A 14,829-nucleotide genomic window follows, 5' to 3' on the forward strand; every position below is an offset into this window, starting at 1 on the left:
CTTGCCTTTTGGTTGCAAGCACACATGTGGAGTCATTGCATGACCAGGCGTCGACAGCCCCAGCCCCCAGGGAGCATAAGGAAGGAATAAAGACTCTTGACAACGTTATATGGAATTAAAATTAGGCCACAACTTTATTAAACTTCCGAATGTAGAAAGACCTTGGCTTAGGCCTTGGGCGTGTATCCCTCGCAGCCCCCCAGCCAGGGAGGAACTGGGGCTCATCAGGGTAAATGGGATATGGGGGTGTTCTGTGAGACGTAAGTGTAGCAGACCGCCAAGCCCATATCCCTGCACACAGGGTAGTTCACTGACGACCTTTCAGTGTATGGCCAGTGACACCCATATATATAACCCCATTAAGAGGGGGACCCTGAAATCGCCACTGCAGGGGGGTGAGTCACCACTTCTCTCTCTCTCTCTCTCTCTCTCTCTCTCACACACACACACACACACACACACCATAACTGCCCAAGCTGTGACGAATTGCTACAGGGAAGACAAAACCTGCCAATGCAAGAAAATTTCTTCCTGGTCCTTCAGCAGCAACCAGTCAAAGACCGTAGCAGCACCCACTAAACAGGACGAAAAAGTTAACCTGCAAACTGGAAAACATTAAACAAAGGGAGAGTAGGGAGGGTGAATCTCCAGAGCTGGCTGCCTGTCTGTTGTCGGCTCCACTACCTATTTAAACTGGGACTGGCCCCACTTCCCAGCAAGAAACTTGATTACTGAGGCTGGGTGTAAAACTCCAAAAATTAGTACTGAGAGGCAAGCCATCCCCTGTTTGCCAGTAAGCTCCCTGGGAACTGTAGCTCCATGCACAAAGGGCACCCACAATGTAAAGTGTGAGTGCTCCTTACATTCTCTCTGTTGCCTCAGTAGTCAATTCTGTTACCCAGAAGGAGAACATAGGGAAAAGGTTTCTGCTGAGCCTTGCTCTACCATGGAATTGCTTCTTGATTTTTGCTCAGCTTGCTTTCCTGCCTTGGTTAAGTCCTCCTCTCCTCCCCCACTCTCCTGCGACTCATAAAATGAGTCTAATACTTTTGCGACACTTAGTGCAATAAAATGTGCAAAGCCTTTAGAAATCCTCTTAAGAAGAAGCTAAATATTGATTATTATTCATACAGCAATTATTGTCCCTTTCAGGGAAGAAGATTATTGCTGTCATTAACATTACTAGCAGCATCTAAGTGGTTGTATTTAAAACCTAGAAGAAAACCTGTCAATTGGATTAATGTGTGTCCTACAAAGATGGCTCTTAGAATGAACCCCCTGCTCCATGCCCAACCCTCCTCCCCAGACATCATGCTTTCAGTAAGGAATAAACTGCCCGCCTTGCATCCATACATTACTAGGGAAGCATCTGGAATTCTCTGTATGCAAATATCCCCCTAGATTTTTTTTAGTTTTGAATTTTAATTTTTTATTAAATTTGTATACCGCCCTTCATCCATAGATCTCAGGGTGGTTCAAAACATAAAAAGACAAGATAAGAAATATTAAATACAATTGTACCTCAGAAGTTGAACGCCTTGTGAATCGAACGTTTTGGCTCCTGAATGCCGCAAACCCAGAAGTGGGTGTTCCAGTTTGCTAAACGTTTTTTGGAACCCAAACATCCGATGCAGGTTCCGTGGGTTCCGATTGGCTGCAGGAGCTTCCTGCAGCCAATCGGAATCCACACCTTGGTATCCGAACATTCCGGACTTCCGGAATGGATTCAGTTCAACTTCCAAGGTATGAGAGCATCTAATAAGAACAAAACAAACCAATAATTCTTCTCCTTCTCACACGAACATATTTTAAAGGGTATAGAAGGTTAATCACACAAAGGCCTAATTGGGAACTACTGCAGAAAAGACCTGTTCTCATGTTGCCACCCTCCAGACCTCTCATGGAGGAGGCACATGAAGAAGGACCTCAGATGATAATCTCAAGGTCCAAGTAGTTTCATATGGAGAGAGTTGGTCTTTGAGGTATTGAGGTCCTCAGCTGTTTAAGGCTTTGTATATCAAAACCAGTGCTTGTTTTGTTCCTATGCAGGACATGATGAAATAGGAATCCTCCCATTTTATTCTTATTCTTATTCAACTTATTCAGTCAATCAATCTCTTTACTATGGTTAGTGACACGGAATCATAGATTCAAAGAATTGTATAGTTGGAAGGGACCACAATCAATATTCAAAAAGAAACTTCATATCCACATATAAAAGAATACCAAACAAAACTTAATAGAAAACCATAACAGTAGAATTAGTAATAACTTTATCGTACTATAGAATGCCAGGCATAGAAAACAAAACTGTAAGTTTGCAAAAATTAACCCCTGGGGTTTTTTATATGCAGCAGCACAATGTTTAGACACTGTAATGGTTCTAGGGGTTGCTCGTGCGTAAGCCGGTGCAAACACCTGGCTGGGTTGCCTGAGTGAACCTTTTCTGTCCAGACAGCAACTCACCCGTGGCTGTCTCAATCGCTGGCAGAATCCGTCAGTGGGCGTTTCTTAAACTTCTTCCAGTGAAGAAGCTCTTTGACGCCTAGTCTCCTCCTACTCTCTCTGCGCAAAAGCCTTCTGCGCAAGGAGGGCGTAGGCAGCGGAGGACCCCTACTCTCCCCGCTGGTTCCCGGCAAGGAGTCATGGGACCGCCTCGCCGCTTCCCCCATCTGCCCCCCTTCTCCACTGGTGCTACGCTGATTCTCTTCCCCAGAAGATGGGCTGCCTCTCCCAATCCCGAGACGCTCTCTGGAATCCCTCTGGATTTTGCTCTCTCCCTCCGGCACTGATGGCAGTTCCCTGACAGACACCCTGAAAGAGATGGATGCCTTCTGATTTGAAAGGAGTAGAAAAGGATAAAAATGTATCTGATTGTCCTGGGGTTTTCCATAAAAATCATCGAGTAAAAATATTATATTTATCATGATAAAAAGAGCATTACATAAGAACATGAGCTATCAATTGCACCTCTCCGGATTCACAGGGACTTTGACAGTAGGGGTTTTCATGGAACCTCCACTCAAGAACTGCTGATGGAAAAATATTCAAACACACCAGAGAAAAGACTTTGAGATCTTTTTCAATAGGGAGCACATATAGTTCACTGATTTTTAGGGCTGAAGCTATTATTTATAGGGCTAAATTGATATTATTACTATTTGCAGAGTTTGTAGAGTTTGGTGGAGCTTTCAGTTCGTGCAGTTCACATGCTCCTACATTATTTACTTACTTAATACATTTGTATATCACTTTTCCTCCTGCCAGAGGGGTCTAACTTGGCCTGCAAAGCTGTTTTCCTCAAACCACACCCACCTGCTCTTGACATCATCAGACAGGCACTAGGGAAGGTTTAAATCCTGCTCAGTTCTGCAGGATCCCATGCATTGAAATTCCCTGCTAAAACAGAAGGTTCCCTCCATCATTTTAGAAGAGGTTTCCATGCAAGCCTGCATGGAATCTCCTGCTAAAATGATGGGAACCTGCCCCCATAGTGGGGAATTCTAAAGCATGTGCCTCCCTGAATCAGGAAGGGGTGTGCAACAGAAGTGCCTGTGGAAACAGAGGGATTTGTAACTATTGTGGTGTTTCCATGTAAAGCTGTATGTGTGAGATCTCCTGATATAATCATAAGAACCCTCTTTTTAGCAGAGGATTCTAAATAGGACTCCTTCCTTGTTTAGGGAGGGTTGTGCATCAGAATCTGCTGCTAAAATTGAGGGGTTTTAACCATTGTTTTAACGGACATGGGTGGTGCTGTGGTCTAAACCACTGAGCCTAGGGCTTGCCAATCAGAAGGTCGGGCAGTTTGAATCCCCGTGAAGGGGTGAGCTCCCATTGCTCGGTCCCTGCTCCTGCCAACCTAGCAGTTTGAAAGCACATCAGAGTGCAAGTAGATAAATAGGTACCACTCCGGCGGGAAGATAAACGGCGTTTCCGTGCGCTGCTCTGGTTTTGCCAGAAGCGGCTTAGTCATGCTGGTCACATGACCCAGAAAAATTGTCTGCCGACAAACACCGGCTCCCTTGGCCAGTAATGCAAGATGAGCCCAGAGTCGTCCGCTTCTGGACCTAATGGTCAGGGGTACCTTTACCTTTACCTTTACCTTGATCATTGTTTAAGCAGGGAATTCTATGAATTCCGTGAAAACCAGCGTAGGATCCCCTGCTAAAACAATGGTTGGGTCCCATTCTGCAGACAAATCTCAGATGCACTCCTCCTTGAATCGGAAGAAGGTGTGCTGAAAAAGAGGGTATTTTACCATCACTTCAGGAGGGGATCCATGGAAACCCCTGCTAAAACAAGGGAATAAAGCCTTCTTTTTAACAGTGCCTTGCAAGGTGTTTTGAAGTCCCAACTTTGGCACTTGGAAGTGTTATGCACATGACATTATTGTGATGTCATGTGATTGCCAAGTGGGTGATCCCATCCACCTGCTAAATTTGGCCTATGAGGCTGAGCCCAATAAGGATCTGGCCCATGGAACAAACAAGGTTCCTCACCCATAATTAAGCAATCCCATCAATATGATTTGTTTGTTTGCAGAGTGCTCCAGCAATATGCATCAGTGTCGATGGGCAAAAAGTCTGAAATGAGCTGAAGGAACTCGGCGCATTTCGAAAATTAAGTTTATGTTTTTTTGTGGATAAGCTGAATTTCTGGTAGGAATGATCAAGAAGAAGAAACGGAGGATAATCTGCTCATCTCTACATATTACTAGTCAGAACAAATGAGATCCAGATTCCCACCTCTGAAGCATGATGCATTCTTTGGCAAACGTAGTGGTTTCAGATTAATTTCAGCATAGTAATGGAAAGCTTCTTGTGAAATTTCTGATACTTTAGAGTGAGCGGTCACAGCTAATACACATATTTTAGTTAGGTCTGAACACTTGTCTGGTGGTGACTCATGCTCAGTATAGTCTCCGTGTTTTCACTGGGTATAAAAGTGTGTGCGCGCACGTGCACATGTACAGTATTCTAATGAAGAGACTTAATGTTATTTTAATAGTGTAGTTTTTAAAGTTTGTGTTTATATTCTAAATTGGTTCTCATCTGTGCTATAAGCAATTCACCTTTCTGGAGGTTTAAAATACATAAGCACAAAAAGCCCACCTGAATCTAATCCCATTTCACCTCAGGTACAGCATCTTGACCCAGGTATCCAGCTTCCCAGTTCTCCATCATCTGGGAGAAAGGCTGTAAATACAGAGAAGAACCATAGCTCAGTGAGAGAGTTGCTGGAAGCCACAGTAAGGGAGAATGCTTTTTGTGTTCTGGTCCTGCTTGTGGGATTTCAGCAGGCGTTCGAGTGGCCAGTGTGGTGTAGTGGTTAAGAGCGATAGACTCGTAATCTGGTGAACCAGGTTTGATTCCCCGCTCCTCCACATGCAGCTGCTGGGTGACCTTGGGCCAGTCACACTTCTCTGAAGTCTCTCAGCCCCACTCACCTCACAGAGTGTTTGTTGTGGGGGAGGAAGGGAAAGGAGAATGTTAGCCGCTTTGAGACTCCTTAGGGTAGTAATAAAGCGGGATATCAAATCCAAACTCCTCTTCTTCTTCTGCCACTGTGAGAACAAGATGTTAGACTAGATGGTCCATTGGACTGCTCCAGCAAGCTCTTAGGTTTATATTAGACACAATTGCTTTGCAAAAGTGTGTATTAGGAAAAATTGCACAAAAATGTGTACATTAGGGGAAGTTTGCCCTAAAAGGCTGGTGAATTTTCATGAGGACTTTTTTAAAAATTGCAGTGATGTGGAGAACGAAACCTAAGCTTGGAAAAATGAGAAACTGATACAGTCATACCTCATGTTACGTCCGCTTCATGTTATGCTCTTTCAGGATACATCCCGTGGTGACCTGGAAGTACCGGAAAGGGTTACTTCCAGGTTTCACCACTTGTGCATGCGCAGACGTGCAAAATGATGTCATGCTGTCAGAGCTGCCTCTAGGTCCCAGCTCACAGAGGACCAACGCTAGGCTGTAGTAATGTACAAAAGTCTTTATTGAAGTTCAGTTTCCATTTCAAAGCCACAGCGTGCAGCCCTACGTCTTAAACCCTAGATCGGCGAAGTCCCGTCTGAGTCTCCTCCCCTATGACACCAGTTTAAGATCCTAGCCCTGCTCCACCTTTTACGTTGCTCTCTCCTCCTCTGGGTTCTCCTGCCCGCTGGGGCATTGCCCTTTCTGGACTCTTCCAACGCTGAGTCGCTTAGCTCCTCCCCCTCCCTCCGGCGGGCTTTAGGACCCGGTTCCCAATCCTCATTCTCTGCTGTCCTGCGCTCCTGTACATTTGAACTTGCCTCTCTCACCAGCCCAGTGACCTTTCTCCTAACCGTTACACTACTTCGGTCACTGCTTCCCTCTTCCGGGACACTGGCCGGATCTGACCTCTCCTCCGTTGTCCGACTTTCTGATGGAGGCGTGGTCAGCCCTGCCTTATCTTCTCTCCCTGGTGGGGAATGCACTGGCCCCGATCCTTGGGACTCTTCCCCCCCACTCTGCTCTGGTGGGGAAGCTGGTCCTGATTTCCAGCTACTGCTCTGGGAGTCCCTGCTGCCCCCTTGCTCCTGGGGCGTTCCCCTTGGGAACCCCCTACCCCTGGCCACTGGCGCCCCCTTCTGTGAATCTTCCGATTCGCTGGAGAGGCTCATGGAATCCCTCGGTCCACTGTCCTCTTCTCCTACGCTCCCCTCGGATTCTTCCCCTTCGCTCTCCATCTCCTCTCTTCCCTGTGCCTCTGCTCCTGAGCCCCTGACACATGCGCATGCACAGAAGTGGTGAATCGCAACCCACACATGCACTGACGCGCAGACATGGGTTGCATTCTTTTCATGTTGTGAACGGGCCTCCAAAACGGATCCCGTTCATACCCCTGTATTTACAAATTTGCCCATCCCTTCCTAGCATATAACCATACTATGACTAGTATCCTTTTCATTGTCTAGAAGCAGACACCCAGATCTTTTCAAATGTGGCATACCCTCCAACAACCTGCTCCTTTTTTAGTCCCGAGCTCTCATGGGAGCTAGCTGATTCGCACAAAAGGGCGAGACAAAAAACAAACAAATGAAGGGTTTTTCTGGTCCGGAGCACTGGACCAAAATACAGGACATTCCAGGATCCAATCAGAAGCCAGGATAGCTTCTTTCATTCTGGGATGTCCCACTTAAAACAGGACAGTTGAGGGATATAATGTGGCTCTGGCTCAAAACAAAGTCTGAATCTGGAGGCAGAGCAATTTCCAATCCCCACATTACCTGAAGGAAGTGACACTTTTGAACATGCCTGGGGGTGTCTGTTTCATATAAAGAGAGAGGTTGAAAATGCTTCCCTTCTTTCTAGCAAGCTCTCCTCAGCACTGCTTACTCCTCCTCCCTTCTGAAAGATGGAGGTGCTGTTTATGAGGAGGGTACAAGCAGCTCAAAAGGAAGGGGTGTGCCCTCCATTGTTCATTCGTTTTCCTCTAAGCTTTCCTTGAGAATACTGGGGGGGGGGGGACCTTAAAGCTTTTTTTAAAAAAAAAATGTCTCAGAAAGCTCTAAAAAATGTGTTTTGAGGCAAGCCAAGGGGAATTCGCCTATCACTAATTTTATGGTGTTAGCTTGTTTTTATAATGTTGCTGCTTGCTCTGAGCCTATGTGGAAAGGGTGGATTATAAATCAAAAGACACGTAGATATATGGCAGTGTAAGAATTTAGTGGCACATGGGTGCTATAAACTCTCCAGGCCTCAACATCTCTGAAAATGCCTTTTTTTTTTTTTTTTGCGCCTGTAATGTGGGATGGAGACACAAACACACACACACACACACACTCCTAGCAAGCTGTCAAGATGGCAATTTGAATGATGGAGGTTTTTTTTCTAGAGGAGGGATGAAAGATCCCTGATGTCATCTGAGTCAAAATTCGCAGCAAAGTCTTATTTGATAAGAGAGATAGCTGCAGAACCTCCCTTGAGATGAGGAGTGCCTCTTGTTTATTAAGCGAAGGTTGGTGGCTGATACAATACAAAAATAGTCCCTGCAATTGTGCTAATTAGTATAAAGAACTGCCTTTCCACTGTTGCTGAAGAGTTGGGTTTAGAGCTTCTTATTGTAACTTCCTCAGACTTGTTTGTTGACTATTGGTGGGCCTGTTCCAAATCATTATGAGAATCCTCTTCTGCTCTGACCAGTGAGCAAGTGGCCTTTGAATGCTTTTTAAAAAATAAATAAATTAGGAAATACTATATGACCTGCTCTGGCGTTTTATTGTTAAGTGGTTTCCTTACTGGCCTGACTGGTTTCCCCAGAATTATAGACTTGGGTGATTCAATGATATTATAATCTGAAGAATGTCAAAATCAAGGTCTGTGAAGAAAATAGGACCAATGCTCATCTTTCAGGTGACAGGGAATGGCAATGAATAGGATTTTAAATAAAGAACTGTGCACGATGCAGCTAAGGTTTAAAGCAAATTAAGACAATCTGTTAAAATAAACAAATTGGTCTGTATCCAAGGTAGCGCCAAGTTAAAATCACTTAGTTAAAGTCCTATTCTTGTTCTGCTGGTGTAATGTTTGGCACCAGGGGAAAGTTGTTGAGCAAGAGAATGCATGTGTAGGTTGCTGGTGACTTGGTTGCTCAATCTGTTGTGCAATTAGTTTCTGCTGGCACAGCTGGTGACTTGGTTTCCTCTGCTGCACAGTTTTAAAACCCATCCATCTGCTAGCACAAGAGCATTAGATACATCCCATTAGTTTGTATCATAGGGGAGATAGAGGAGAAGTGGGACCTGGAACAAAAAGCCACAGTATAGGTAAAGGTAAAGGGGCCCCTGACCATTAGGTCCAGTTGTGGCCGACTCTGGGGTTGCGGCGCTCATCTCGCTTTATTGGCCGAGGGAGCCGGTGTACAGCTTCCGGGTCATGTGGCCAGCATGTCTAAGCCGCTTCTGGCGAACCAGAGCAGCGCACAGAAACACTGTTTACCTTCCCACCGGAGAAGTACCTATTCATCAACTTGCACTTCAGGCTTTCAAACTGCTAGGTTGGCAGGAGCAGGGACTGAGCAACCGTTGCGGGGATTCGAACCGTCAACCTTCTGATCGGCAAGTCCTAGGCTCTGTGGTTTAACCCACAGTGCCACCCGCGTCAGGATAGTTACCTCTTAACAGAATTGTACAATTGACATCCAACGTTCTGTGGCTCCTTGAAACCACTGAGCATGCTTGGTGCGCATTTGCTTTGGTTTTTCCTCCTAATATTTAGTACTTTTGCATACCTCAGAATTCTCCCCGGCATGCTAATCCCTGCCTCTTATTTATCGGTACTGCCATTCTGCATGCAATAGTGTCGACACTCAACCACCCGAGTTCTCAATTTGAAGGAATTATGCAGGGCTCTCAGTGCTTGCACAATGTTACAGTAGACATTACAAGAAATAGCAGAGAAGTGATTCTAGGCAGTGGGTTCTTGATGACTCTTGTAACATCCCATTTCAACCTAAAATTGATGCTCCACATCCTCCTGAAACAGACACACAAACGGAGCTACATGAACATATTCACGGCTTCAGCTGCAAAAGCTGTCGCCCAGTGCTCTGATTCATGTCTCAAATAGAATGAAATAATCTAGTTATACACCACTGTTCTTTGCTTTAGACCAAATCTCTTGCTTTGCATTCTGGACTAAATGACAGCTTTTGCCCCCGGCCTTCATAAAGTAATATGTGTGCACCTCAGCAGGAGAAGCCCGTCAGCGATGTGGTAAATAAATAAAGTGGAGGAAATATGTTATTGCTTTCATATCTAAAGCTCACTCAGACAATAAAGGTTCAGCAAAGAAAACCCATCCCAAGCCTAAACTGTCTGTCAGCTACCTGCAGATACCATAAATGTCTAGTGTAGAAACTGTAATAGAACATCTGTGGAATAAGCTGGTACACTTAGTAATGTATTGAAAGGAAATCAGATTCTTTGTTCCCTAAATACCTTAGGCTGTTAAATATGATTGATTTCAACCAACAGCCTTGATGGAGAGCATGTCCCTTTGATGACATCCACCTTCCTCTCCTAAAAACCCGGGGTGAGGAATCTTTTTGGCTATGCAGGTCTGATCCTCAGACATGGCTGAGACAGTCCTGGGCAAAGAGGGTAGGAGCCTGGAGCCGTGGGGCCAGAAGGCAGAAAGAAGGTTAGATCATGAGGACAGCTTTAGCAAAAAGGAGGAGGTGGTTAGAAGCAACAACAAAGAGCTGGATCTGGATCTAGCAACCCCAGTGGTGAGGTAGGAGAGCTGTAGGAAGTTTGTTATGGAAGCAGGATCTAGTGATGAAAAGAGGACCCAAATGTTAAGAGTAAGGGACTTACTGTTTGGAGATAAGACTCACTCTGGGGCTGTGAGGATCCTGGGGACCTTGGGCAGTGATAAGGAACATGTCACAGCATGTGTAAGTAAATGAATAAATACTAGGAGGTAGGAATCAATCAAACTGAATAAGATTCAACTTCTTCACATGTTCACCCTTCCAGCTTAGTACAGCCCATGTAAGTTATACTGGGAATGCAGTAAGTCCAAATCACTCTTGCAATAACAAAATAAGAGGGTGCACACCTACATCACATTTGCTCTCCCTCTCCTTATTTTGTTGTAACATGTGAAAAAATAAAGGAAGGGGGTGGGGCTGAGCAAGTGGGAGAAATAAGCAGCCATGTTCAGCATTCCCTATGCACTCCAAAGGGTAACCCAGCTAACCACAGAAACTTTTTTCATATTATTTTTAAACTAAATAAAAAATCTGTATTCATAATCTACCATAAATCCCTCCCCCATGTATTAGTTTCCATATTCGCATACCAAACTGGTATTCACACCCTGCACAATGGAAGCTTCTTCCACAAAAGCGCACATTTCAAGTTCTGGATGATTTAGTCCCGAATAAATGCACATTTTTCATTTTGACCTCAAAAATCAGGAATTGTGTGCACTAGAATAACAGCAGCACCAGACAAAAAGTATTGAGTTGGGAGAAAACTCACCCTCTGTATCACCCTTTAACCAAATGCCTTGAATGGGGGAACAAATATGTGATCAAAGCATGTTATACAATGTGCTTTAAATCCCTTTGTGTACATCTCTTTATTGGGTTACAGCAAGTTCTCCATGTATGAAGTGCCTTATTATGAAACTATATTTCAATGCACCCCTATTGTACAACACCTTGTTATCGTACTGTTGGCGACATGGCTGGTGCTGATGCTGCCAGAAGCAATCTTTCTTTCTTTTTTATGCCTCCTCAGCTTGGCTGATTCATTCTGCAGATCAAGTGTGGATTTCAGCATATTGTGTCATGCTTATTCTCTTGGATCGGTATATCCTGCCCTCTCTCTAATCTGGTGGGTTTAGTTTTGAAGCTCATAAATTGCACCAGGCTTTGTTTTCTCTACAGTGCCTCCGGATGATCCCATAATTATTGGAGGGCCCGTCATTAGTCTGCGAGCTGGAGATCCTCTGAATCTGACCTGCCACGCAGACAATGCTAAACCAGCAGCATCCATTATTTGGATGAGGAGAGGAGAAGTAATAAATGGAGCAACCTATTCCAAGGTAAGGGTCTGAGATTTGGAATTGGGGTCAGGGTGGGTGTCAAAGAGGACAGCTAAGGCCCACCCAGGTGGTGATGACTTGGCTGACCTAGAGATGGACCTTCACAGGGAGAACTCAAGTCACATTATTAGTAAAAAATATATAGTTCTACAATCTTCCATCATGGAACTCGAGGTTCCATACATAGCATTCCCAAAGGGTCTTTCAACCAGGCATTGACCCAGTCCAGACCCGCTTAGCTATGCTGTCTCAAATGCCCTCACATCCTAGACTGGGAGGACTTTTTGTGGTGGGACAGAGATATATTCTCCCTGTCTCACAGCAATAAAATTCCAGGTCTGCAGAGTTACAACACATCAAGAGTTTGATGCTATCAGCTGTGGATTGAATCGAGGAAGGAGTTTTTATCACACTGTATTTGTTAATTTGCTTAACATTAGAATTCTAGGTCTGCTAAATACAATACAGCAGGAGGTTCAATGCTATTTATTGATTGAATTGAGATCAATGATTTTTTTCCCTTAAACATCTCACTGTATCTGTTAATTGCCAGGATATCAGCTGTGAATGACTGCAGTTAATTACATGATTATCAGTGCTTGTACTTTTCTGTGTTTCATTTCCCTCTGACCTCACTGTTTACATTCCCCATTGTCACAAACCAAGTGTGTGTATGCATACCTGTCGCTCAGGATAACACTTCATGCATCTGATGGACTGAAGTCCCCCAAAGCTTGTGCCATAATAAATCCATTTTTCTTTAAGATGCTTCTAGATTCTGCTGCACCAAAAACAGTAAAAGTTATCAGGGTCGCCCCTCTTGAAAAAGAAAAGGAGAGGAGAGGGGAAAGGTAGAGGAGGGAGATCAGATCTCCAAGGTCATAACAAACGATGATTAAAAACACACACAAACATATAAAATCCCAGCCACTGAAAAGAGGCCCTTGAGGTACTGGGGTCCTGAGCCACATAACACTTTATAGGTCAAACCCAACACATTGAATTGAGCCAGAAACTAATTGGTATAGAGAGAAGGGCACTCTATACTAATCAGTATAGAGAGGGAAACTATTATTATTTTCCTAATGATCAGAAACTCCCCTTCTACTATGTATTTTGGAAAGTGCTTTGTTTCTCTGTTTGCAGTGCATTTGGACAGCTTGTAACCAAATTTAGCAACATGATTTCTGAGATCAAGGAGCATATTTTCACCCTTGTTTAGATACATAAATGGATACCATTTTGACTCAAGATGGTGGACCGAACCTTTCAATACTGCACAGATTTAAACCGCTAATTTAAAAACTGCCGTCGTCTTTGTTTGTTTGTTTCTTAGAATTCCCGGGCAACATTGGTTATAAGGCTGCCAGTGCATTTTAATTGCAGCAATAACATTACAAGCTTTCTCAGATGGCCTGAAACTGCCTCTGCATATGGGCAGAGGTGATGGCAGGCAGCTTGGTGAAATGGATTGCGAGCGAGCACAGGAACAGAATTTTTAAAGCAAGCATTTTGACAAAATAAACATTATTCAGGGCAAAATGGTCTCCAGTGCAGGTGTGGAGGCCTTAGCCAGTCTGTGTAACCTCCTTACGTCCCCTGCTGTGAGCTTGACACCAGGCTACAACTTCTCAAAGTGTTCTGTGCCCAAGTGCAGCATTTATATTAGTTTCTAAGAGTTTGTTTCCACTGAAAAGAAAATTCTTCTGCTGGAAATGCCACTAAGGTGCCTCTCAGGCAGGCGAGAAGTGCAAGAGCACAGGGAGCAAAAGAAACCACAGTTTACGTATTTATACGTAACAATCACTGAGATGCCCATATCACCTTCATACCTTTCAAGCGCAACTTTGTCTTTGGCCATCTGGAAGTTTTTGCTACAGTCTGAGTGCAGATTTACATCCTTTTGCCAAATATTTGGAGAAAGCCCCTAGTTTAGTGGCAGAGCATCTTCTTTGCTGGACGCGGGTGGCACTGTGGGTTAAACCACAGAGCCTAGGGCTTGCTGATCAGAAGGTCGGCGGTTCAAATCCCCATGACAGGGTGAGCTCTCGTTGCTCGGTCCCTGCTCCTGCCAACCTAGCAGTTCGAAAGCACGTCAAAGTGCAAGTAGATAAATAGGCACCGCTCCAGCGGGAAGGTAAACGGCGTTTCCATGCACTGCTCTGGTTCACCAGAAGCAGCTTAGTTGTGCTGGCCACATGACCCGGAAGCTGTATGCCTGCTCCCTTGGCCAGCAAAGTGAGATGAGTGCCGCAACCCCAGAGTCATCCGCGACTGGACCCAATGGTCAGGGTCCCTTTACCCTTTACATCCCTTTGCATCCCACTTTTGAGGGCCAAGCCCTCACAAGGCAGTTAAAAAAAATAAATCTACAAAAATAAATAAACATTAATGTGACAAGTATTAAAAACAAACCATTAAAAAGCACCTGGCTAAAATGTAGTAAGCCAGTGGCAAAATATTTGAAAAGCTTGATGGAATAAAAAAAACTTCAAAGGATCTGTTTGAAACCCATAGGGGGGCAAATGAAACTTTTGGAGGAGGGAGTTCCAAAGATGTAGGATCATGACTGAAAAGGGCTATCCTTGGTACCTAACCTGGCCTCTCCTAGGACATAGGAACATTGGAAGCTGCCTTAGATGAAGTCAGAGTAAGTCAGATGGGTCCACCTAGCTCAGTGCTGCCTGCACTGATGGGCAATGGCTCTCCAGAATTTCAGCAGCCCTACCTAGAGATGCTGAGATCTTCCACATGCAAGGTGGATGCTCTGGGGTACAGCCTTTCCAAGAAAGCAGGGCTGGTAGAAACTATGTGCCACATCTGCACTGCAAGGAGGCAAAGTGAAAGGGGTTATTTATGGTATCTCTGAGGTTAAGGCAGCAGAGGAGTAGGCCAGTTAATGTTATTTTTATGCCTATTTAATTGGATTTTAATTTGTACTACATATACTTTAATGGAGCACACACACATTTTTAAAATTTTAATATGTATTTTTATTTAACAAAATGATGACCTTCCCCGTACCTATGGAATGAAATGGACAACGTATTTCAATAAGCTAATATCCTCCCGTACTATGTTCCTGTCTCATCCTGCACATGGATTACTTCCTGGGAAAGATAAAAGGATAACTAATTCTGACATCAATTTCCAGATGTTTCAGCTTTCATGAACATCAGATTTCAAAGCAGAAGTGAGCCAAAGAGCTGGTAGGGATGTTGGAGAATTCCAATGAAAACAG

The 14,829-nt window shown here is 44.4% G+C and overlaps 1 protein-coding gene across 3 annotated transcripts in view; it reads left to right on the plus strand.

The window, feature by feature from the left end:
- The window catches only part of KIRREL3 (kirre like nephrin family adhesion molecule 3), a 761,094-nt gene that overhangs the window by 555,932 nt on the left and 190,333 nt on the right, over positions 1–14,829 (plus strand). For all 3 annotated transcript variants that reach the window (XM_079955017.1, XM_079955019.1, XM_079955018.1), the window contains one exon: positions 11,431–11,588. In XM_079955017.1, the coding sequence (XP_079811143.1) occupies positions 11,431–11,588 (158 nt within the window). The remainder of the gene's footprint in view (positions 1–11,430; positions 11,589–14,829) is intronic.

The sequence above is a fragment of the Podarcis cretensis genome, assembly GCF_951804945.1.
Source record: "Podarcis cretensis genome assembly, chromosome: 15".
NCBI classification, from domain to species: Eukaryota; Metazoa; Chordata; class Lepidosauria; order Squamata; family Lacertidae; genus Podarcis; species Podarcis cretensis.